This window comes from Drosophila teissieri, chromosome 3L (assembly GCF_016746235.2).
Source record: "Drosophila teissieri strain GT53w chromosome 3L, Prin_Dtei_1.1, whole genome shotgun sequence".
In the NCBI taxonomy this organism is placed as follows: domain Eukaryota; kingdom Metazoa; phylum Arthropoda; class Insecta; order Diptera; family Drosophilidae; genus Drosophila; species Drosophila teissieri.
Genome location: NC_053031.1, coordinates 16,003,988 through 16,030,054, shown reverse-complemented (window position 1 = coordinate 16,030,054; position 26,067 = coordinate 16,003,988). Strand labels below are relative to the sequence as shown.

At 41.0% G+C, this 26,067-nt stretch overlaps 3 protein-coding genes across 3 annotated transcripts; 2 read left to right on the top strand and 1 right to left on the bottom strand.

Moving 5' to 3' along the window:
• The first annotated feature begins 420 nt into the window (after positions 1-420).
• On the top strand, positions 421-6,390 carry LOC122616778. Its single transcript, XM_043792337.1, has 3 exons — positions 421-1,028; positions 4,525-4,726; positions 6,051-6,390. The coding sequence occupies exons 1-3, from the start codon at positions 797-799 to the stop codon at positions 6,235-6,237; spliced, it is 621 nt and encodes a 206-aa protein (XP_043648272.1). The 5' UTR covers positions 421-796; the 3' UTR covers positions 6,238-6,390.
• Positions 6,391-10,744: 4,354 nt separating this feature from the next.
• Positions 10,745-15,396, top strand: LOC122617084. Its single transcript, XM_043792773.1, has 3 exons — positions 10,745-11,073; positions 12,375-12,588; positions 14,966-15,396. Exons 1-3 carry the CDS (start codon positions 10,866-10,868, stop codon positions 15,123-15,125), a joined length of 582 nt encoding a protein of 193 aa, XP_043648708.1. The 5' UTR covers positions 10,745-10,865; the 3' UTR covers positions 15,126-15,396.
• A 1,588-nt stretch (positions 15,397-16,984) lies between these two features.
• LOC122617762 lies at positions 16,985-21,895 on the bottom strand. Its single transcript, XM_043793742.1, has 5 exons — positions 21,797-21,895; positions 20,624-21,521; positions 19,810-20,402; positions 18,652-18,772; positions 16,985-18,487 (listed from the first exon to the last, which is right to left on the bottom strand). Exons 1-5 carry the CDS (start codon positions 21,892-21,894, stop codon positions 16,985-16,987), a joined length of 3,213 nt encoding a protein of 1,070 aa, XP_043649677.1. The 5' UTR covers position 21,895.
• Between the last annotated feature and the right edge of the window lie 4,172 nt (positions 21,896-26,067).

The window sequence follows — 26,067 nt, the reverse complement described above, 5'->3', positions numbered from 1 at the left end:
AATCGAACCTGTGCGTCGCCCAGCTTAGTATGAGTAACTACGGTGGTACGTGAGCTAGTAAGTGACTTGTGCGCGGCGTTCGCCTTAATCAAACCTTTTCTCAGCCGACTGATGGACAGCTGTGGTTGCCACTGCCCGCAGACAATTTGCACGAGCGAATGCCTCGGTACAGTGGGTGCTGAAAGTCGCCGCACAGGCAGGTACTCCTCTCATTTCGAATTCTCTGAGTATTTTCGAGAGCCTCTCTCAGAAGCAGCGGTACCTGTGCTTAAGCCTAAGTATTGCTTGATCCGGCTCTGCGACTCTCAGACTCTCCGGCTCTGGGACTCTCTGCGCTCTCTCTCTCCCGACCAGCTGATCGTTTGGGCCTAGCTTTGGTGTTATATCTTGTGCCCGCTTCAGTTCAGTGGCATCGCAACTTCTGGCCGAATCGGACGTACGGCTGCACTTGATCGACTTGGTGGTATCGTGGTACCTGTGGCTTTCGCGTGTGATACCTGTACCTGTATTTCGGTTTTACAGTTACTAACGAGTTATGTGCGCTTGAATGCCAAATTTAATTGCCGCTCTTTGCATGCTCGTCGGCAGCAATTTGAAAACGTTTTCGTGCAGCGATTAGGAAACTACTTTCGTTTTCCCCCCAACTTTCCATTTTCTGACTCTCCGGCTTGCCATTGAAAAAAGTGTCAAAACCCAGGTGCTAACCACCCAAATCAGACAACATACACTTGGAGAGAAAAAAGTCGAGAAGAATATAAAGTTGCGAAACGCGTGTGAATTGATCGATTTTCGGATTATGGCTCTCATGGACACCGCCTGGCGTTGTCGCCTCATGATCTTCGGCGTCGTCTCGCTGCTGCTTGTGGGCGATCTCTTTGGATACGGCGGCGGCATGAAGTCCAACCACCCCACTCCCCACTCGGTGAGATCGGCGGGCGGTGCGGGGGCGGCAGGTGCCCCAACGGGTCCGGCGGCTGCAGCGGCCAGCAAGTTCCAGGCCAAAAATGCCGAAATCGACATAACCGAAGGTTAGTTTTGCCATCTTGCTGTCTTACCAATTTGCCATTTTACACTGACAAAATGTGTTACTCGCCAGGCGTCTTGGCATTGCCAAATTTTCAAGCCTCAAATTTGGTACTTGGACATGGTCGTAAAACGTGTTTAATTCTTTTTTGGGCTCAAATGGTATATACCTAAAGCGTAAAATCAAAATATTCAATAGATTTATAAAAAAATTCCATTTTACTCCAACTTGGTATAATCACATTTACCAAAAGCATATTTTGCAATCTAAACTTATATGAAATTCGTTTACTTGTGCGCTTATACAGATAAAAAAAATATCGAATAATCGTGTTTGGTTCGCTTAAAATGTTTTCAAAAGTAAAATATCTTTTCACGTGTATTGTTTCGTTGTAAAATTTAATTTACTAATTATTTGTCTGTAACTTAGCTTAGAAGTTTTAAAAGAGTATATTTAATATTTTGTTACCGAGTACATCAAAGCCATTACTTAAGTGTTGCTTGTTCGTAAACGAGAAATATGTATATAGGTATATCACACATATCGAATGTATTTGGGCCTATCAAGGTTAATTTCGCTTTATAAATGAATGCTTACTTATAAAATGCTGGCGGCACGTGTAAGCTTCAATTCGGATTTAAATGTTTAATTACGCTTTTCGTTGGAGGCCTGGTAGGTGAAAACCGGAACTGAGCCCGGGGAGACTAATTGGGATTGTTTATTACACACGTGTAGCTGAGCTCTGAAAAGTTATTGGTGTCGATTAAAAAGTACATCAACATTTTACTTTGCTAAATAGATCTTCCATTTAGAATACATTCTTTAATTGCGTTTTCAACACGAGGCAATTAGTACTTTGTGGTGGGCACTTTATCAAAGAAAAATACATTAGCTCCTAATGATGCGGTTATTACGAAGATTTCTTGATACTTCTTGATATATTAAACAAAAGTTTTCTAGGAAATGTTTTGAAAAAATTCCTAAAGCTTAAAAGTGTGTAGCATAACAAACAGATACTCCAGACAGCAAAAGTTTCCATTAACTACAAAAAAGTCATTACGCTTTTTTATGACCCAGCTTTTAAGGAAAGCGACTTCATTACTTGCGTACTTCATTTGAATTGCTGAAAACATGAAAAGTGTTCGCTACTTGGATAAATGTAGTGAGCTTGAAATTAGAAGAAAGTATCTATTTGATTTAGCTAAAACTTGGCATATTACGCCTTTGCACAAGTCTGGAAATTATTCAAAATATTATTCATCACAATCGAAGTTCATGTTCAAACCGATCGTTAAAGAGCTCTCGAATGCGATTCGAATACACTTCTTCGACGCCTCGCCACTTTCTCGTTGATTTGCATACGCAATATCGAGCCCTATCATATGACATAACATTTGGGCATTGCACAACAAAAGTCGTGGCTAAACACGAAACCGGAAAAGATACTCAAACGAATGTGTATAGAAACAATAAAACCTTAATAAAATCAAAAGAAAGTCCAGAGTCCAGGTATACAGAGTTTCAGCATTTACCGAAACTTGACTTGATAAATTTAAATTGACTTTCATGCATTTAAATACATTAGCTTTGGGGCATTACATTAAATATTGAAGGTTTAAATGTTTGGCTGATATGAGTTCTTTCTGGCTTCAAATCCATTCATAATAAAGACTTAGGAATAATATAGAAATGACAAAAATAAGATGCATATCAGATTGCTTTTATAAAAAAAAGAATATTTGATTCAGTTAGTTTTAATGGTGGTATTATTTAAGACACAACCTCTGTTACTTCACTTGATCCCATTATCAAGTCGCTATGTTTCAATATGCTTCATAGGCCAAACCGCCAAACCTTTTCACAGTTCATTAGGACGGCTGAACCGTCTCCAAGTCATTGGAAGTTGGTATTTCTTTTGTGTTTCTTCGAGTGAAAGTGGAAAAATGCCAGGCAAATAAACTTGACGTAATAAAACTCCAAGCGAACGACAAGTTTTCGCTTTGCATGTCGAAAGAGGAGGGCATTAAATTGCATCGCAACTTTCCCAGAGAGCAGCAGTTCATTAGCGTGGGCCAAGTTCAAAAGTCGGGTTAAGAATAGGGTTTTCTCTTTATATATTCCACCTTTTAGCAGCGCTGTCTAGACATTGTGAATATTTCTACACTAGGTTCATTATTCTAGTTTGCTCACTCGAACAGGAAGTGATGAAGCCTTGACTTGTTTTGTGATATTTAATTTATCGATCTAAGCCAAGTCACTGGCTTGGGTTTGGGAAATATTCTGCCATATAGTCGACCACAACCGGTTCCGGTTCCAGACGTAATCCATTCCAACTGAAGAAGTTGTTTGAGCTGGTAACGAGTTCAACGGAAATGGAGAGTGAGTTGATATCTATGATCTTCGGTGCTTGAAGACTCACGTTAATCGCTTGTAAATGCTATTCGTTTCGAGCTGTATCACGTGCCCTTCCAATCTTCACATAGCCGGTGGAAATGATCTGAATTGAAAATGTTGTCTTCTTTTCACGTCTTTCGCTCTTGGCCACAAACCAAAAAGAAAATAAAAAGAACGAAATACACTTTGCTGCAACCTTTAGCCGATGAATGCAGTGCGTGATAAACATGTCGAGCTGGCAGTTCGATTCGCATTCATTTCCATTCAATTACGTGCACTTGGAAAGCAAATCGATTCCACCGAGGAGACACCTTAATTGACTTTATATCTGTGGGCGCGCTGAATAATGTGAGTTTTAAGCATTTCAAAAGAGCGAAGTAAAACGTAACTTTTCATCCAAATTTTCACCAATAACATGTTATCAGTAACATAAAAATTCAATTAAGATTTTCACACCGCGATTGGGTTGTGCATAGGTTCCGCATTCAAAGTTCAAAAGCCGACAAAAGCAGCTGCCTTAGTTGGTAGTAGCATAATGAACATGCGACTGAAGACCATAATTAATAAAACTGAGCGTTGAATGACTGAACAAATATGCAAAGTAAAGTTCAACGCATCGACTTGTCCTTGTGCGGGGCATAGAATCGTGTATACAGTGTTGGATGAATTCGCAACAGCTGAGCGACCCCATATAGCCAAATAAATATTTGGCTTACTCACCGCTGTGCACTCAAAAAAAAAAAAAATAAACAGAAATTCGCTTTGTTTATACGCTTTCCACACTCTCAATTTCTACCTATACATATTTGCCTACCTGCATATTTGCTCAATTGTTCACAATTTGTTGCGTTTTGTTGACGCTTTGTTCTAAGCCATAGTCGTAAGCCATCTATTAGTCATTGTTTGGTTTTAGCCTCAGATTTGGCAACCTTGGAGTTGGGGTCTCCGTTCCAAACGATTTGCGCAGTTCCCGAAATCGAAAATCTTAATTTGAAAGCAGTTTGCTATGCAAATGAGCACAAATCCCAAATGCCAATTCGGATGAAGCCAGCCCCCTGATTAAAACACCTACAAACCAAACTTAATTGAGTTTCTTCTTTTTGTAGAGCACGAATTCAATGAGCTCTCAGCAGCGGCTCAATCCCTCAAGCCGGGAATGGCGGTGGTGACTGGAGCGAGTCTGAAGACCAAGTCCCAACTCACGGACACCATCAAGGAGTCGTGTCTTCCCAAGATGCTCTGCGAACTGGCCTCCAAGCCGGAGTACCAGCTCAGCGAAAAGGAGCGCGAGCTGCTCAGACTGATCAGGTGAGTGGAAACACACTGAGGATAATCATTGAAATCTATATACCCAACCAGGAAAAAGTGCACAAGCTATGAGTAATAACAAAGATATTCAAAACCAAAGTAAATAGAGAAGTTGTCAAATGGACTAGTTTAAATATTTAATTTGACAGTCATTCTTAAAAAGCGAAGTTGATTTGTTTGCTAATTTTCTGGTAAAACAACCAAACAATATTCAAATTTAAACCATTGTTTTTGTGATCCCTAGCTTTCCTACTGTTAGACGCGTTTTGTATGCATTTTTGCAGTTGAGTTACTGTTCATAAAACAGCAAATAAACACAACAAACCGAAATGTCAGCAAACACATGAATTTATAAATGTTTTAAAATGTTTTTGAAACCGGTTTCTGATGACTTGCACAAAATACTCGTATCAAAGAGCATTAGCATAAAATAATGTTATTTTTCAATAAATAATAAAGCTTGTTAGAAAAGCAAATAATGAATGGGAAGTAAGAATAAATAATGAATCAGTTGAAAAGAAATATTTCCAGACACAATAGTTTGAAATAAATCGTTTTTATATAAGACTTGACTGCAGAGCTATAATTCTACCGTATGTTTTTTGAAGAACATTTTCCTAAATTGAAAAAATAAAAATACATATTAATATGTATCAATTTTATGCATTTTCGTGTATATATTATGCCTGATTAATAGGTTAGGAATCTGAACGAACATTTGTCCGTTAAGTGCAACAAGTAGAACCAGTTAGAGCTGATCTACCAAACATTTGCATGCTGAGCGATTACGAAAGTTTCCAAACAGGTTTCGAAGGGTTCAGTTTAGCATTTTAGCATTGCAATCCATTAAATTTCTATTGAAGTTGCTGCAAACCACACTTAATTATATATCTATGCAGTGGATGACTCAATCCGCGAGCAAAGTGCAGAGAGCTTAGGGAAACAAAAGCGCCAATTGAGTTGGCTAAATGGGGCAAATATTTGAGCCCCGTCCAAGCCCGTGGATCAGCAGTCGTAACCTACCTCAACTTCAGCTGTAACCTCGCACTTGAGACGAAGGTGAGGCGAAGCTAATGTAAAAGTCAGGCCAGCGTAGCAATGTAGAGTCGCCGACTAAATCAACAGCAAGGTGAATGGCTGAGGCATTCTAGAATCTAGATAGGCGAAAAACTGCTGAAAGCGAAACTTGAACAAACTCCAAGCACAAAGCACAAAGCCACGCGAAGCGTGAAATGATAATGGCTTATTATAATATTTAACATTTGCTCAGTTGTGTTTTCGGGCTGCAGAGAAACTTCCGTCTAATGTGCCTCAATATTTGCAGATCTCCAACAATGCCCTGGATGATGAACATGCCGCCCAGCAAATGGTATTTCGCGGCCCACATGGGCGAGCTTATGCGTCACACCGGCGACAATCTCAGCGGACCGATGGGATGCGCCAATCTCTGGCCAAACTGCCCCATCAGCTCCAAGAAGCTGATGAAGCTCAGCTACAAAGTGAGGGCCTAGCCACTGGATCCGCACCTTAAGTACGAGTATTAGGATGTAGGCCGCCTCAACTTCTGTACCATATGTCTTCACCGTTCGATTTAGCTTGTCGCTATCTTATAAGCTATCTTATAAGCTACCTTGTAAATTAAATTAAATTTAGATTAGACCTTAGTCCCTTGACTTGACTGAAGTGACTGTAGAACTGTAACCTCTTGTATCCGCATCTTCTGGCTGCAAGTCCTAGGTAGCTTGTAATTACATATAGTACGTGTGACTAGTCACGATCTGATTTAGCGTTACGCCTAGTCGTAAGTTGGATGCTCCTGTAATTGTTAATAAATTACACTTATCTTGTGTGCAAACTCCCTAATTGTTCCCTAATTGTCTGCCTTAATCCATCTTAATTGTTGCCCTGTCACCTTCGGGCGATTTGTGAAGTGACTTTGATAAAAACAAACACTTTTTATTCGGGCTACCAAGTTCATAGGTGTGCGGTGCTTGTAATTGCTAGGAAGCGATCGACCTGCTGGCAATGAAGTCGTATTTTTAGAAATTGTTATGAAATGGAAGGTTGCCTCCGTCATCAAATGTGGCCATCTATTATTGGAGATTTCTCGTTTCACTGGATACGAGTTTAATTGGCCTAGTATAATGTGATTTAAGCGGTATATCGCATGCTAAGTCTGTTGGAAATCCATGTATAGAAATATGTTGACTAATATAAGTTGTTCATTTATGGCAGCAATGAAATTAAAGTAAAGTGGATTATAAATTTACTATAAAATAGAAATACAGCTGCTTTATATTGGAAGGAAGCTGGGGTATAAAGCGGAATTGCATTTATGTATGGTTGTGTAAGAAAATAGTTGATAGTTATTCTACGCGAGTAACAACTTCACACTGCTTTTATATATTAATCTATAAGGTAAGTGAATAAAAGTCACTTATGTATACTTGTTATTTGTAGATAGTTCAAAGTAATTAACCTTTGTTTGATTATTATTAAAACAAAGGTTTTTAGCGCATACTTTCAGGCGCAGTTGCAAATTTTTACCACACACCTTGAACGAAAATGAAGCTAAAAACAAAGCTGAACATTTAAGTGCACACTTTATATGTAAATTCGATTACCTAAATGGCATTGTGCAAAAAAATTAGAATATATTTCGCTTTGTTTACAATTGTATCTCTGTTCAATTATGCATTCAAAGCACAAATTTCAGAAAAAAACGAATGGACATTCGGGTGAAATTGGCGAAATATGACAAACATATTGATGGCTGAATTAAAAAAAACTCTAGAAAGTAAACAAAAACAAGAAATTATTTTTAGATTTTTTGATTATTCATAAATCAGTCAGTGACACGAGGCAATAAACAAACAAATCCATAGAGGGGCAGTGAAAACGCGAATTGAAAATCGATTCCTAATTGAAATTCCAATTACATACGCGCTCAATTTGGCAACAAATTTAGCCACAAATTGCACAAGGGGTAAAACAATAAGAGTGAACACATATTCGTAATATCAAACTGAAATTGGGTCAGATTTGTTTAACAGCTTCAGCATTTTTGTAGTTACGCTAGTTGCGTGTGTGCCCAACTTTCATTGTTTGGCTTGGCCCAAATTTCATGTTTGGTTTAAGCCCGGCTCGATTTCTGCTTTTGGCCTGACGTTTGACAAGTTGTTTGGCTTATGCAACCCAGCGGGGTAGGCTTGCATTATGGGAGGAGCAGTTGCACCAGCTGCAATCGCAATTGCATTGTCCCAGACTTCTTTCGGCGGCTGGTGTCTTTCTTTCTTTCTCTTAATAATTTCCGCATACTTGGCGCACCGAAAATGAAAGCACAGATTTGGCAGTGGCGTTACACGAACGACACTTTAATACTCTTTGTGCCTTTAAAATAAAAATGGAATAGTGTACCAATATACCAATAATATGACAATAAGATACAAATAATAAATATTATTTAATGGTAATATTTAATTAATTAATTATATAATTAATTATAAATGGTAATTTAATAATATTCATATGCTATGTAGCAAAGATTTGGCAGTGGCTTTACACAAACGACACTTTAATACTCTTTGTGCCTTTAAAATGAAAATGAAATAGTGTACCGATATACCAATAATATAACAATAATTAGTAATACAAATGAAATGGTAATGTAGGCTTACAAAATCAAGCATAACGATTTTCCTATAAAATAATACTCAAATGCAAGAAAAGATTTGGTGTAGCTTAACACAAACGAAACTTAATAAATACTAATTGTACCTTCAAAATAAAAATGGAATAATTTACGTACATAGCAATATACCAATAATGTAATGATAGGATACAAATAATAAATATTATTAGTAATTCAAATAAAACTGTAATGTGGGCTACTAAATTAAACATTAGGCATTCTGAGCATTCCAGAGGATGCGCATATAGACTCAGGATTTAAAGTTTTTCCCGAAACTATTTGATAAAGAATCTTCCCTAAAATTTTTAATCATGAGCTACCTTTATTTGAAATAATATCATTAAATAATATTTCATATTCCGCTTCTTTTTTAAAAATAAGATTTATTTTCGGATAAGATATTATTCTTCGGTTGACATTGGTACTCAAATACTCAAAGATAGTGTGTTGATTCACCATTTCGGCAAAACTGGAAAAACTCGAACATTTCCCCAACTCCACAAGCTGCATTTCCCAACCTACTTTCCTGCTGCACATCAAGAAATATCATAACCGAGGAGAAAATCAAATGTACGGTAGATGTGCACAGATGTAAGGCAAACTTTGCATCAGTGACGAGGAAAAATCACATTTTCCGTAGCGGTAGTTGGAGCGTTTACAATCCCAGTGCCGCTTGCGAGTGTTTACTGTGGATTGGATTACGATTGCGTAACTCCGGCGACGGCTACGTGATCTGGTCGAAGTGTTTTCAAACGGGTCCCGGCAACTTGGCCAACTGACTGATTGAACCACTCTTTGATGGAAACAAAAATACCACTGAATTATTCTTATTATAAGAGGCCTCTGCACAGTTATTGAAAATGGATTTCCTCGATGCTGAATTGATTTCCTCACTTCACTTTTCTCTGATTATTAACCTGGCCGAAGACACGTGCTCCATGCCAGCGATTGATAACCGATTTGGCAAACACGAGCATGGGCATTCAGCCAACTTCAATGCTGATAATTAACTGGGCCAACAAAGCAAATTGTGAATGGCGGGATTGGCCAAGCGGTGTTAGATGTGCCCGCTTATTGTTGGAACTAGTTCCAATTTTTATTAAATTAATTGATCTAAAATAATTATGGAGCAAATGTTAATTGTTACCATTCCCCCACCAACAACAATTTAAAACTTCTGAGGTTTCATTGACCTTCTAATTAAAATGCTTAATTTTAAACACTTAATTTTATTACTTGGCAAGCGAAAGCCGCCTAGAACTAAACTTTCGACTGTCTCCCGTTTTGATTTGTTTCACCTCAAGTTTTCACCTGATGCTGGTCGACCAACTTGGCCCCTTGACCCTCAACCCAGGCTAATCCAGGCAAAACCAATTGCTCAAATCACTTGCTCGCCCATTTAGGAAATCTGGCCATTTGTTTTTTGTTCGCGGGACACCCGGCAACAGCTCACCTAACGGAAATGAGGTAATTGATATGCAAGCCAAGCGCCAAAGCCAAAATAAAACCACTAACGTAAAGAGCATGGAAGGAAACACCGACTAGCCAAGTGCGAATGCCAGACATTTGCCTCGAAGATTTCATAACCCCTCATAATGGCACAGACGTTGGGAGAAACATATGCCCGACTTTATATAGTCGCTCGACTTTGGGGACTCAAGAAAGAGAGAGAGAGAGAGAGAGTGGAGCCTAGGCTGCGCCCTCCGCTTGGTGGGCCTCACTTTCACTTACTGGTCTTTCTTCGGCTTCCGCACGAAACTTGGTCAAAATGCAAAACAAACTTGGCCCGCAAAAAAACGCCAAACAGGCAGTGGCGCCGAAACAAGGCAGTCAATTTAAAAAGGGGAATCCTTAAAAATTGTATGCTGAAATTTAAATTTAATTCGACTTTTTTAAGTGTAAAATGTACTCTGTACTGAAACATATTAAATATTATATGCTTCTTACGAATAGTAATTAAATACCTATAGTAAATAATAATGGGAAATATATAAGATCAGGAATATTCTGCTATCATTTACGCTTTAAAGTACCCATTGCGAGTTAAAAAAAAAACTTCGCAAGGGGTAATAATTTGACTACCCCCCTGGGAAATTCCCCAGCGCCTCTGGAGCCAAAAACCCACACTGGGGAGTGTAAGCTTTACACAACAAGTGATTTCTGGGGGCCTACACCTGAGGTTCGGCCAGCGACTGTCGGTCTCCGCTGCTCTTTGTTTACGTTTACGTTTACTTTGGAGTTAACGTTTGTTGTTAACGTTGTTTTTTGTGCGGCGCTTTGGCGGCTTTAAGCGGCCGCAGGTCGCTTCAGTCAGTCCAAGACTTTAAGCGCACCAAGTCGCCTTCGCCTGCCGCTCCACTCGAAAAAGCCGAGACATTCGGAGACCTGCCCATATAGCGGAGATACTAGGAGTTACTGTTGCGAGATATTACCCAATAGTCGGCGGCCATGAATCTGCGGTATATCTGCACTGTGACTCTCCTGCCGACGCTCTGCGTGCTGCTGGTGCTTCTGCTGGAATTCGTGGAGGAGGGCCTGGCCCAGAATGCGGACCCCCTCTTCGAGCTTCCCGTCCAGCTGGTTGGGTTTCCCGTGATCGTGCTCTCCGTCCGCCTGTCCCAGTTCGCAAAGAAGTTGGCCTACTCCCTCAGTCCCAGTAAGTTTGGCGCCCATCGCAATAAGCTCTCAATTCCATCGCCCATCGAGTGAAAGTTAAAATATCTTGTGCATAAATTAAGTGTTTTGCATTGTTTAAGTCAGTGCAGGAATTTTATGGAGAAATTTCAAAAATTTCCAAAATTAAGCAGTCGAATTTTTGGGCATCGCATTGCACTGCATGAAGTGGAGTGGCTTGAAATAGCAATTATGGGTAAAACACTAAAGTGTGGCAAAATACCTCTGTAATTAATCCACATTTCTTGTGGCCAATTATCTTTTGAACGCTTTTTAATATCCCAAAATTAAAACTATAACTTGAGTGGAAAAACGAATCAAATGCAATGCTCACCCACATTGTGTTAAAAAAGTAATGATGGCCGAAATTTGATTTTAATAATATTCTACTTGGGATATTACAAAAGCAGTTTTATTATGTTAATCCAGTAACTAACCCGGATTTGATTCATAGAACAACGCGATTAGATAATGGTACACAATGATAATGGAAAATGGTACACATTTGATTAAGATTGACCCTCCCTACATAAATAATTTATGTACCCTTCAGTACTTATAATGCAAAATGCAAATAGGTTTCTTCGCATATTTCACTCTGCCCATTGGGGCATATCAACCCATTTGGTGAATACATGTCCAGTGCTGATTGTTGTGACTTGTTTCTCATTGCTTTGGACGGTAAAAACCTGATCTGCAAGTGCGATGACAAAAGCGGCTGCCAACCATCGTGCTCGTCCACTTAGCCGACAAAATGTGAAATGGGGTCAAGGCTGTCTGCAAGCCAGTGGCTTCAGCCATACCAATTGCCACTCCGCCGAGCCGGAAACCAAATATCGCAGATAGATGTGGACAGCTGAGCCGATAAGCTTTTGGCATGAGTAACCAGGGAAATACCCCGAAACTCCAATAATTATCCGAACTTTTCGGACAACTTTGAAGCTCAGCTGAGGAAAGTTGTTGGAGGGGGCAAAATCAATTTGCAAAAGGGGGACAAGAAAAAAATGTTATTAGTTCAATAGCCTCTGAAAATTATGCATTATAAGCTTAATTAATAGTTTTTAAGCAAAATAGTTGCCATGTAGGAAGCATTCCAATCGGAGCTTTGTTTCTTTATAATATAATTTTTACAAAGTCTTATAACAGTTTGCTAATTTCATTTATCAATTGAGTAAAGTTGCTATATCTAAACCCAGGAATGCTAATAATCCTTTTAAAAGAGCATTTATTTATTAAGCAAATCAAAAAAATAAATGGGGATAATCGTGATTACTTTTCGAATAGGTACATATAGATCTCGCAGCAGAAGGGACATCGCCCACCCGCTGGCTCTTGATGCTGAACTGGCTCAGAAGCAGATCCTGGGTGAGTTCGGACCCCAAGCCTGCATCCTGGAGGAGCCGTGCCGTGTCCACGCCTCTCGGTATTCCGGCAGCTCTGATGGCCGATTACCCGATGGAAAAGCAAAGCCACATGCTGCCTGGTCGGAGGTGTTGAGGTAGGTTTTAGATTCCAAAAGAGGGATTTGCTACTACTAACACACGAATTAATTAGTTATTAATCAAACGCATGCATCTATGGTGGTTATTATGAACTATACATCCTTATGGCCTTGTGAATGAATATAACCTTAGGGATAGCTCTCGTGTTTTTGTGCGTCCTTTCCTACTTATATAATTACTTCAGATATTCAGCATAAATAGAATCTTATTCTGTGCATGATTCCCTGCATATATAAATATGGTAACCTTGAATTCCTGAAAGATGTGCTTTTCATCCCATTTATCATGCCCTTGTCTTAAGGAAAACCAAGAGGGTCCTCGGTGTAATCAGGGCTTTCGAGTACTTTTTCCCCATTCCTGCGGACTTTATGGCAACTCACTCAACTCAAACTGGCAGTAACAACTTGAACTTCAGTTCGATTTGGTTCCATTGCTGTTCTGCGATTGCATTTCTTATGGCCGCGTTTGTAGTTTGGCGCTGCTGCAGTTGTCATTTGGCAAATAATTGGCTTGTTTTTAGCTAAAGCAAAATGTTTTCCAATCAATTTTTATTTCTCCTTGTTGTCGCTGTCTCATCCTGGAGTTCGCAGTTCGCTCATTGTCATTGGCATTGCTAACTCATCTGTGCATAATTTAATGTATCCCAGGGCTCCCCAAGTTTAAAAGTGCATGTCACGAGTTGGACTCCGACTTTGGATTTCAATTTGTAAGTTTACATAAATTTAGTTTGGCTTGCCAGTTCCTGATGAGTTGGTTGCCCTCGCAGCTTCCCATTGTCATGGTAATGCTGCAAGACATCAAGTTATTCTTCTCACTTCTCACCCGTCAAAAGTATCCAGATAACCCCTGCTAACTGCTGTGATTCATAATTAATGCGCTTGTCAGCAGTGCACTGCAGTGCAGCGTCTTCCTTGATTTTTTCATTGGGGCTTTTCCGCAATAAAAGAAAGGAAGCTTGGCTGGTCAGTGGTAGTAAAACATTTTTACTGTTGCCACCAGTTTTCCATTTTGAAATACTCGCATTTTTAAGGCGTACAAGACGAACAAAGGGCAGCTTAAAGAAAAGCTTCTTAGATGGGGCCCTTTGGCAGACGTGTCGTATGCGTAACATTTTCTCGTTTGGCACTCTCCATTTATTCTATTTAATATTTTGTGATATCGCAAAAAGGTTTCCACATGCATCTGACACTTTCGCACTTAATGTGCAAAATTCTTCACCCTTCATCCCATCACCCAAAATGGACAAAAGTTGTTTGGCCAACGTGTCAAGAGCAAATATTCAAAATTTTTTTTGAAATGTTCGTCTGTCTGAGCCCTCAGCCCTCACCTTCATTCCTGACCCCTGACCTGTCCTGACCTGAGTCTCGAACTGAGACTGGTTTTGGTTTTTGTTTAGTTTTCGTTGCGCTGCAAATGTAATTGGCATTAGAAGAAGTTCTCTGCAACTCGACGTGTTTTGTAATAATAAAATATGATTAAAGTTTTTGATTAAATTTATGAAAGTGCCCAGTGGGGAATGGCATGCCAATGCCGGTTTGCTTCCTCCAGGTTTGGTCAGTTTTCCACGTCGCATTGTTGCTGCTACCCGCTTGATTTTCCGGAGGGCAGCTGCAGATGTGTTTGTAACTGAGTTGATTAAATTATGCCACTGCAGAAGTGTGAAATTCGAGCTGTCCATGGGTCCATAGGTGTGAAGCAAAGGGTTCTGCGGCGGAATGGGATGTTATCACATTGTAATCAGAAGGGTCCTGTCCGAAAAGGCCACATATGCAATTTTGTACAAAATGGAAGAGCAAATATAGTACATATATTTGTGCACATTATAAATAACTAAGTTAGTTACCAAGGATAACTTTAATGGAGAGGTATGTTAATACATTTACTTTACTTTGTATATTGCTAAGCATTCACCTGAATAACTTTACATAGCTATATTATTTTTTTCTCTTTTTATATTTCGTTATATTTCGAATTAAAAATATGTTATAACTATTTATACTTACAAGAAATATTGATAACTGAAAGTAAAGCCCGGAAGAATAGTGACTTTAATCAACCGCAACTTTTTCCCCTGCTGGATACACACCGCTTCAACTCATTACCCCCTTATAAGCATCATTCAGTCCCGACCATTATGCAAATAACCCAAGTGAAACCCACTCCCCACACACAACACACACTTTGCATTGTGAAGGAAAACTCTTCCTTTGGGGCTGCTGTTGAAAATTGCTTTTGTTTTTAGTTCAGGGATGGAGCCTCTGTTGTTATGTGTGCTGCATATTACCCACTTACTTATGAGTAATTATTTCTGTAATCCGCTTTCCGATTCCCCGCCTGGCTTGACGTGCAACACGGATATCCAACGGCCAACAGGAACTACAAAGTGCAATCGGGCGTCGGTGGGATGAAGCAGTGGTATCTGCTCTCCCTCTTCATCGGCGACGCTGTGCGGGATGTGCCGCTCTGCAAGCACCTGGCCAAAAGGATGCCCTGTCCAGGAGTCGGACCTCTGCCGGCGCCCCAGCCACGATGAAGATCTGGTCGGTCGGTTCCGCCTCCTCGGGGGGCATTTCGTAACTAGGAGGAAGGAGGGAGGAGCAGCAACCGGATGGAGTCCCCTTAGTCAGTCGCATCGGACATCTTTGTTAATCATCCATCTCCCGGCACTCACATCCAGCATCCATGTGCTGTCCTCGTGCACCCCATCATATTGTTGTATTGTTGATTTTAAGGGTTTTAATTTAAACGAACGCCCGCCAGCAGACGTAGGCGCTTAGATTTATGAGTAAGCAAATAAATAAACAAGCCAGTTGCAAAAAATCAACCCAAATTTGTGTGTTCCTATGCCGGGACATGTCTGGAGTCCCTCAATTTTCCACTCGGACAATGCATTTCCCATTCCCCATTCCCCCCCATTTTCACGCCGCCGAGTAAAGAAGCGCAAAATTGATACGCCAAAAAGCATGCAGCAAAAAATTCGGGCCGTCTGCAACGCCACTCGCAATTTGTTGACGCAGGGCATTAAGATGCAGGGGAGTGGGCTCCCAAATACCCTGTAAATGGTATGGCTGCATCTGCATATACATTAAAGATAATTCCTTAAAGTAAAGATCTATTTTTAGTATATTAAGTCAAATATTTAAAAATGTTGAAAGTTGATATGTATTATTAAGAATATTCAAGTCAAATAATTAGAATCGATCTATTGCATTTATATTCAATTTTGTTTTTGGCAAAGTAGCATATAGTCGTCGTTTTCGATACGCTATTTGATTTAAAGTTTTCTTTTCGTACTCCCCCATTTCCCGCCTTTCCTTTTAGAATAGCAAACCAAAAAACAAAGCGGGTCCGAGTCCCCAAACACGAGCCCCAACTTCGAATCCCCAATCCCGTGTTTCCCATTTATTAACTCGTTGCATATGGTTTGCATACAAACGGCGGCTGCTGTCGGCGTCCCGAGTGCTGTAAATAAAATAAGACGACAGCAACTGCAGCAGCAAATGTCGCCGGGAGCTTTCCCTTTTCCATGGCAACGCTGACAACCCTGACAACCCTGGTCGCCTGGGCCGCCGCACAGAAGTATGCTGCACTTTTTGTGCACTTGTGAATTTTCTGGGTGATTTTCCCGCTGACAAACGCTCGTCCATTTGGGAAAACGCTGTCGGGTAAAAAGAATAAATTTATTTCAGGCTGCTCCTAGGGGCTTCAACTAGAATTGCATTGCTACTGAATTCATTTCATACCCTGTATATCAAGTGGAGGTAATATAAAAATTGATACACGTATTAAATATATATAAATAAATACAGATATTAGATAGGCACACAGAGACTCTATAAATCTATTAATAATAAAAAGAAATTTATTCATACTCATATGTCTTTTTATGTGTTTGACATTTTAACGAGGGTATTTTCTATTTCACCTAAATAATCTGAATATATATTTTTTTTATTTTTCCATTTCCATTATTGTCCCGGTTTATCACATTTAATTTTTCAAACGTATTTCTGCTTGCCGCTAGATTTATGCGGCAATTGCGCTCGCAGCGGAATTCAGTTGTTGAAACACTGGTCGCGATGGAGAAAGTAGTTCTTTTTGCATACTCTCGGTTGATTGAATTGTGTTTTATTAATAAATAAGTGTTTAAAGATTTACATATTTACAGACTTATGTGACTAAGTGGTGGCCTGCCTCTGTGTGGGTCTTCATAGTTAACCCATAATAACATTAACTTTTATAAACGCAAGGATAGGAAACTTATACAATACAAATACAACAAATCAACGCTGATCTAGTTAAACTACAAAGAACGGTAACATGGAGCGTAGAACTAGTCGATTTCGGAATATTATGTACAATTATATATTTTCTAGACCCCTTTTAGAGTAACTAACCAGTTTTAAGATACACCTTACTGCCATCTGGGCGTATGTAGTACTCGTTTACTCCCTGCGAGTTGGTAACATAAATATTTTTGTCATCCTCGTACTGGGGCTTTAGATTTTGACTGCTGCCGTAACGATTATCGCTGATGTAGTTTGCATTGGGATAGTTGTACTGGGGTCTCTCGTTTGTGGGATTCTCGAAGCGAACCGTGTTTCCCGGCATATACTCTCCGTAGTTCAGAGTGTTGAAGCCACCCTCCAATCGGTAGTGGTTGTGGGGCCTATGCTCATCGCTCACCACGAAGCGATCCTCCTTGGGCTCCCCAACCTCATTGTATTCATAGGTGGGTGCATAGGTGGGCCTATTCAGGATCTTGCCCTTGCGAATGTGCTGTTCATAGTGATCGGGGAAGATAACACGCGCTCCTCGCTGCGGAGGAGCTGCATCATCGTAAACCGCATTTGGGACAGGACTTTCGTCCTTAAAGGACTGTTGGTTAAATTGTGCCTCGCGAATGCGCAGGATCTGGGCCTGCTCCCTCCGGATCTTATCTTCACGAAGTTTCTCCCTGCGAACCTCCTCTTCGCGGAGTTGTTCATCTAGGTACTGTTGTTCCTTGATTTGCTCTTCTCGGAAAAGTTCTTCCTTGACTTGTTGTTCCCTGATTTGGTCCTCTAGGATTCTTGTCTCTCTCAGTTCAGCTTCTCTGAACATTTCCTCCTCTCTGATCCTTTCCTCTTCCAGCCTCTGCTCGTCCAGATGTTCGTTGGTATCCCTAAACACAATCCTCTTCCCTCTGCGCTTATCCACGCCCAAGTCCGATTGCGAGAGGCCATTGGGAAGCACAACTTTCCATCCATCCATGAAAGATAATTCCTTGCCACGCCTAACACTTTCAGATGGTTCATCGCGTTCTACAGGAAATTTCAGTTTTCGTTGCGCAGCATCCCGGTTAAACTCCCGGATTACATCCGCTGGCGTGGCATCCGGAAATCGGATAGATCCTTCTTCGAGTTGTTCCTCGCTTTGAATGTCCTTGAAGTTAACCACCCGACCTTCTCCTCCATCCTCGGGAAACTGGAGGACTCCTATGAGTTCTGTGTGCGCTTTGGCAGCTTCCTCCTCTTCATCATCCTGAAACTTCACCAGCTGACTCGTTTGGGTGTCCAGGTTGTCCTCTTCGTCATGAAAGTCGTCATCCAAATCGATGCTCCTCCTTCTCCTCCGCTGGTACTCCACTCCGTTAAGATATTCGGATAGCACCTGGGTGAAAAAGCTTCCGATTCCACTGGTTATATCCGTGGAGGGACGCTTGGTGGGCCGCGGTGCTGGTCGTGGGGTGGTGTAACTTTGGCCTCCACCACCTCCTGTCAACGCAGAAAGAATGCTAAATAGGGATCCCGAATCGCCTTCTGCTTGCTGGGAGGCCACTGGTGTTTCCTCTGGCTCACTGAAGAACTTGAAGAATCCGCCGCGATGGTTGTTTAAGTAATGAATGATTTCCATCTGTTAATAAAGACGTTTTCAATGAATAAGAAAGAATACAAACATTTCAAACAAGTAGAAGAGGTGTAAGCCAAGTAAAAGATTAAAGTAATAATAGTTTATCTCATTTCTTTGGCTTACAAATTTTCTATAACTTAGGAATACATATGTATGTTGTTACTCACATCATTTTTGGGACACTTCACGTAGGTCTGAATGCAGCTTTTCTCTCCACCACTCAATCCAAGAAGGGCAGCTCTTCCGTAAATGAGAGCAGGTGATGCCACTGGAAATCCGGCAAGGAAACTGCATAAAAAAGTAAAGAAAATTCGTTATTAAAGTTAAATATAATAATCTTTAATAGATATCTTTAAAATTAATTAAATGCTTAAAAGAGTTATATATAGTTTAATTTAAATACGCCTAATGTGTGTATAGTTCACATGCAGTAGGAAGGGTATAAAAGTTATTTATTAATAATAAGGTTACTCCCTCAATATATTTTTCTTATATGAAGTTTTTAGAGCCCTTCTCGTTCTCTCTATATTTGGAAGATGTCAGAAAAAGCACGTTTCCATTATTGTGTATTTTCTAAAAGCTTAGCTAGATGTTCAGTAGCTGGCTACCCTAGAATCGCTCGACTTGCAGGAATATTTCATCCCTTAAGCTTCTTCTATAGTTACACAAGTAATGCAGCTCCACCTGCCCTTTGGACTGTCTGTAGGCCGCTTATAAAACTTAATTGACTCGAAGCCAAGAATTTGCCAAAGCCAAAACAATTTCAATTTACAATGGGCACTATCGCAACGCCCTTCCCACTTCCCACTCTCCGTGGAAGATCCCCACCAGACGTAGCTCATTTAATGGAACAATCAATATGGTCTGCAAGGCAGTAATGAAGTCTAATCCCATTTAACGCTGCACCACAGAACCAAGGTGCCCCCATCTGCCCCAAAATGCAAATTTAATAATATTTACTCACAACTAAAGCCCCTGCAAAATGGGGACCTGCACCATTAACACGGAGAACAAATTCTACCATTAATGCAAAAAGGGTGTATCATAAAATAATATTATTAAATGATCTGTCTTGATATTGTATAAGTAAATGTCTGATTTAAAGGAGAATAATCTATTTAAGAAAATTATATATTAAGTAAGTAACTTATATAATTGTTAAAAGTACAAATTTATTTATAATTGAAAGTTCTATAGATAATGATCAGATATTGCTTTTGTTTCTTATGAAAAGTAAATACGAATTTAGCCATGCTATTTCATATTATTGGTTATTTCTCGCGGTGCAACCAGTCTGTGTTTTCATCCCATCCTGCAATACTCACTTGGTTATGGCCGGGGAGGTAACGAATCCGGGCAATTGGCCACGTAACGTTTGACCGGCAATCATCTGGCAGAGCACCTTGGGCACGCACTGCAAATCGTCGTTGCGAGCGATGTTCTCCAGTGCCCTAATGAGCTGTGTGTTGGGCGGTCGACTTGCTCCCCCCAACAGTCCCCCGGACTGCTGTCCTGCTCCGCCTTGTGTGCCGGCGAAAGCGCCGAGGAGACTGCCTAATGGGCTGGACGACTGCGTGGACGCGGAGGGGGAGGAGGAGCCACCGCCACCGTTGCCGCCACCAAGGAGGAGATTCGTAAATTGTGGTGCGTACAGCGAGGCCAGGGTGGCCAGTCCGCCGCCCACTCCGCCGCCGGAGCCACCAGCCGGTGACTGAGTGGCAGGACGATAGTTGAACTGCTGCTGCTGCGGCTGCTGGAAGTGCTGGGATTGCTGGGACTGCGGTGGTGGTATCTCGCCAATTTGGTACTCGTAGTAATTGTGTCCTGGCCTGGGCCGCTGGGGTAGTCCTGTCGCAGGACCTCCTGCTCCTCCTCCGTTCTGGGGGTAGTACTGATAGTTTCCAAACTGTGGCTGAATCTGCACGGAGGAAAGTAAGTGACTGGCTTTAGGAATCTAATATTACATATGATATGGAATATTTTTAAATATTTAATACTAGTTCCTTGAAACTATACCAAAATCTATTACATTTTATTTTGATAAATTCATTTAATTCTTTTGCTAATTATTTCTTAGATCTTCTTCGATTATACTTAATCATCATTCGTTTTAGAAGGAGAAACTTTTCCTTGGTGTACCTGGTTTGGATGCTGTATTTGTGCCGGCTGTGGGTTTGGCCGCTGCGAATAATTATCGAAGTTGTTTGCATAATTAGACGAGCCTGGAGGTGGCACTCCACCTGCTCCACCTGCAGCTCCTAATCCTGCTGCCCCCCCTCGATTTGGCTTGATGTCTTGGCGTTGGAACAGCGGTCGCTGCTTTGGCTGCTGGGGCACAAAATTGGAAGTTTGCTCGGCCGCATAGCTGGGCGGTGGGTAATCGTGGCTATCATAGGAGATTTTGTGAGCGGCGGTGGTGGGTGGTGGTGGCAGCGAGGGCGGTGGCCTGGTGGGGCGCCGATACGAGGGGGCGGGGCTTTCGTCGAAGACGTAGCCAGGTCGCTTTAGATATACATCCTCCACGTGGCCAGGATGCGGCTGCTGTTGCTGCTGCTGGTGGTTCTGTTGGTTCGGTTGGTGACTTCCCACCAGCAGGGACGATTGCACGGTATAGACCTGATCATCTTGGGCTGGCTGCTCACGTTGATATTGAATTATAGGAGGCGGAGTGGGTGTGTAGCCGTAGTTCTGCTGGGTGTACGGATCCAGGTAGCTAACTACCGGCGTTGTGGGCAGCGGAGTGCTCTGGAACGCCGAGTGCGACTCCTGGGGAAAGGAGAACTGCTTGTCCAATGCCACCTGCTGTGCCGGAGAACTGGGAAGTTCGTGCTTGTAGTTCGGTTCCAAATAGCTCGGGGGATATCGGGTGTATCCAGACTGGGGCATCACGTCCGAGGGCGTGAAGTCCAGCATTTGGGAGGGTCTAAATCCTCCGCCCGTCGTCACTCTGGCTGAAGTTTCGGGAAAACCCTGAGCAACTGAAGCTTCTTCTGAGGGAAAGAAGTTTTTCAGCTTCACGGATATCTGTTCTTCCTCACTGCAAAAAATAATGAGTATTAAAGTAGACAATATAAATAAAATGGATTTTCTTATGCAAAAATAAATGCTACAAAATCTTTAAATAAATCGAAACACATTTCTTAATGGGTGTTTATTTGAATGCTCTAAAATTTTATGGAAATGAGGAGTTTATTGTAGTTATTGGAATAAGGATTCCTTTTCGAAGTGAATTATTCAAAACAAGGACATGAAAAATCCTTGCAGCAGAGGCTTAGGGACATTTGCATAATCAGGAGAGCTCAATCAACTTACCCGTTGCCATTTCTTATGCACGACACGTCGAGGACTAATGCGATAATTAGAATTGCAATTTTCCATTGCACACTTCGCGGCTCCCATAGCAATTGCATTTTGCGGATGGAGTTTGAGGAAAATGTGGAAAATCCGCTGCTCACGTCAGCGATTCATAAGCTCAAGTCAAACTGTCTTCGCACGTCGCCTAAAGTGGCAAACTGGAATGGCGGAGAACATCATAAAAACTTGCTGTCAAACGCAAACTCAAACTACAAAAGAATTCGCGCAATTTCCGACGACTTGTGCTCGACATTTTCTTGCTACATTTGCACATAAATTTATAGATTTACCACCCACTGTTTCTCCCCCAGGACTGCACATTTGCATTCATATTAATGCAATTCTCACGTGCTATCCGCCGAAAGGAGTTTTCCCAGCCGTCGACATTTGTTTAATTCGGTTTTTTATGATTGCGCCGTGTTTATGCAACCGCACGACTGCCAGAAATAATCGGATCCCATCATCTTCAGTCCCAGCGAACCGTGCAAAATTATTCGGATTATTGTCAAGTTTTATTTGGCGGGACGCTGACAGGCCCTAAAAGTTTAATGCCCACAGCGATTTGGTTTCTTTTTACACTCGGTTTCTATTAGGACAAGTGTCTGGAGTGCATATAGCCAAGTTCTAAATGGTCTGGTTGTGAATATACTCTTTGCCATGATTGTTCTTTGTTTTTTGTAAATAAGTTAAAAGTTATGTTTCAAGCGTATGTAAGTTATAAATAATATTACTTAAAGACTTGGAGGTAGGAAAGTTCGAATTGAGGCAGTTCACCTGTATCTATGTTTGTAAATTAGCCATATAAATGATTTAATCAAGGCTAGGCTTAAATGTATTTCAATGATTTATTAATTCCGGTGCTTATTAGACTTTAAAAAGACTTTCATTCTCATTCTTAATATCGATCTTACACATCACAATGTATCAATCAGTGAAAGTGTGCCTTGTGTTCTTGAGCCAAACTTTTCTTCGCTACATCTTCTTTCACTCATGGATTTCTTTCGTTTTTGGGACACACTCAGTTATTGATTTGGGTATTAACTCTTTTTGTCTTCTGCCAACCGTAAATTTCACCATAAAATATGCACACCTTGTCGCCTTGTTTAGTGCGTCATTTAGCGCTCTTCGATTTCCATTTGCATTTAAAGGGAGTCAAGGTTGCTTTACCAGACCCAGACATTGAGTGTGTGGTCGGCCATATAAAGCACTTTTTAAAGATGACGCACAGGAAATTTCGAAAATATTTCGTTAAAGTCGCGCTGGTTTTGCAGCATCTGTGCCGAGTTAAAAATATATTATTTATGTTTGTGCTTGTGCAATATAAAAACAACTCCTATGCCAAATGTCTTGTTGAATATAAAATTTAAATTCCTTGCAATTGCGAACGGAGACGGGCAACAGACTTTCCCAGCAGTAATTGCAGCCAAAAATTTTATGATCCCATCCGAGGGGGTGGTGGGGGATAAAGATATTGCGGGGATATTCGGGGAAGTACCAGAAAACTGCATTTGCCGCTGGCTGGCGCCAGAGGGCGCTGCACTAAACCCAAAGACAGCAGACGGCAATGGAAGTTTACAACAAGAAATGGCAGCTAATGTTAGAAGGGGCGTTCGACTGCAGCAGGTGCAAGGATCACAAAATGCACATCGAGGGGGTGGCCAAGGAGGAGGAGGGTGGCGGGGGGAAGGACACCGACAACGACACCCAAACGAGAAGGCGGCGACACGAAAGGACACTTTACGCTCGAGATGCGTTCCAAATTGTGCGGGCAAAGACGAACACGGATACGAATGCGGATGCGGATATGGCGTACGTGTTGTGAATTCTTTGGGGAAGTATCCTCTGCTTGTCAAATTACATAATCCACTCAACACGCCTCCCTGCTCCAACGCCCAGCAATTAGCTTTAATGTCCAAGGCGTGCTGAGGTTCGATTCGAGTCTTATTGAAGGACTCGCACAGACAAAAAATTCAATCAGAATCGGGATGGGAAGTTCATATTTTCTAAAGCTTCAGCGAGGTTGAGGATTTTTAGTTGCAGCTTTAAGGTAACTTTTTATATATTATTTAATTTATTTTCTTTTTATTTGGTTCACTTCATTAATAAATCCAATTTCAGTATATTTGTGTATTTATTTCAACTTTGAATTATTTTTAATTTGATGTATTGATTGTTATCAATGCCAATTTTATTGTGCACCCAACGAGTCACTGCTTTTTGTAATGCCATTTTGCGCAATTCTTTGCTGCTTCCAGTACAATCCACAATTCCACAACTTTCTTTTCGCTCTTCCTGGCTGGCTGAACTCGAAAATTGCCCAGCTGCGTTTCTAGACACAATTGCTATGCTTTGTTTGCTTTTTGAATTGCTACATTTGAGGAGCTACTTGAGGGGCCCGGCATTTGATTTCGATTTGCACACTTTCGGTTTCGATTTTCGCCGTGGGTTTTTCCCCAACTTACTCACTGCACTTTTGTGTTCGTAGCTGCTTCTTTTTCACCGCGTGTCTCAAACGAAACTGAAAGCGAAATTCGACTCGAAACTGGTTAACTTTTGGGCCCAAGCTACGCAACAGAGGACGTAAGCGTTGTAAAACTAAAGCTAAAAGCTAAATGCCAAGCGCAGACGATTCGACGGCGACGTCTTTCCGGCTTCAAGTTCGGCGATCGTTTGACACGCGACGCCGGCGCAGAAAAGCTACCAGGCCATTTCTCTGCAGATATGTAAGTATCCACTATATATACATATATATAAATATATCTTATGGTTCGGAAGAGAGAGCTCTACTACCACTCGGCTTGGCCAGGTGGATAAGCGTTAACGGAGAGCTGGCTGCTTGCAGAGAAGCTCGACCAGTTGGATCTCTTTGAAGGTCAATGGTTTAAAGGTAAAATGCTAAGCAAAATGTTGGGCTTTCCCAACGAAATATACATTTAAAAAAGGAATTTTAGGCATGCTTTTCACAGACCCAGTTTTAATTATCTGATTAGAAGAGCAGTTATAATAATGCACGGTATATAATTGATTTGTTTTGTATTACACTCATTGAATTTGACGAACAAAAAATCATAAAAATAACCTCTTCTTTAATAGAAGTATTTCAATTTGCTTTTTAATCGAATTTGTTAAAAACCTACTTTGAGGTTGAATATAAGTATCTTTAAAGCTTTATAGTATTTCTGCAAACATGGATAACGAACCACTTTATTATTACACCAACCAAGCCGATGTTTCAGTATTTAACTCCAAGCAGATCATTCAACTCGGTTACATACAGCGTTATCAATTACAATTACTTAAATCTGCATTGCACGGGCTAATTGGCGCATTTGTTACACTTTTCGAGTGAGAAATGATTGACCAACGAGGCAGTTGGCCAGACAAATGGCTTAATTATAATGGGCCAAAAGACGAGAGGCGACCAGCAAATTGTCGGCCAGTCTGAGTGAAAGTTGGGGCACCAAAGAGCAGGCGAAACCAGCTAACAAGCCCAACAGCCCAAACTGAACCCAACTGAAACCGAATCTGAATCTGACTCTGACTCGAGTTGAGTAATTTTCTGCTCTAGTCCCCCCAAAAGTGGCTTTCTTTTCCCATCCCAGCTGTTGGTAATAATAATTTACACTTTTTATCGCCGCTGAGGTAACGCAGCATCCACGTTCAGTTATTGGGACGTATTTGGCGGTCAAACGAAAGCAAAACCAAATACCATCCAAAGATCGTGGGCTGTTCCCCGAACCGGATCCCAGCTCACAATCTGTGCCAATGTCTGTCATTCAACCCGGTTCGCTTCTCTGTTTTTGCCAGTCTCGCAATTTGTTTACATTCGGCCGAGTTATGCAAAAAGCTCGAACTGCCTTCTTCGGGTCATGATTGATGATTGATGATTGGCAAGGCAGTGGATTTTTATATCCGCCTGTGGGTGTATTTGGGTGTGCTGCCCGACCATGAAAGGTCGTCGATGAGTCGTCGATTTGTTACTGTGGTAAAGCCCAATATAGCAATCATAGGTGTCAGCTATGTTAAAATAATAAAATTGCTGAAAAAAGTTTGCAAGCTTAATGCTTTTGGGTAACAAATGTTATTCAATAATTATTAGGATTAGGTATTTTACATTATAAGCTTATTACAGCATTTCCAACTTCAATAGAGTTACTAAGCTTGTTTTATGGGTGATCCATAAGGAAAGTGTATTTATATTTTTTCAAAAAATTGTATTTATTGTATTA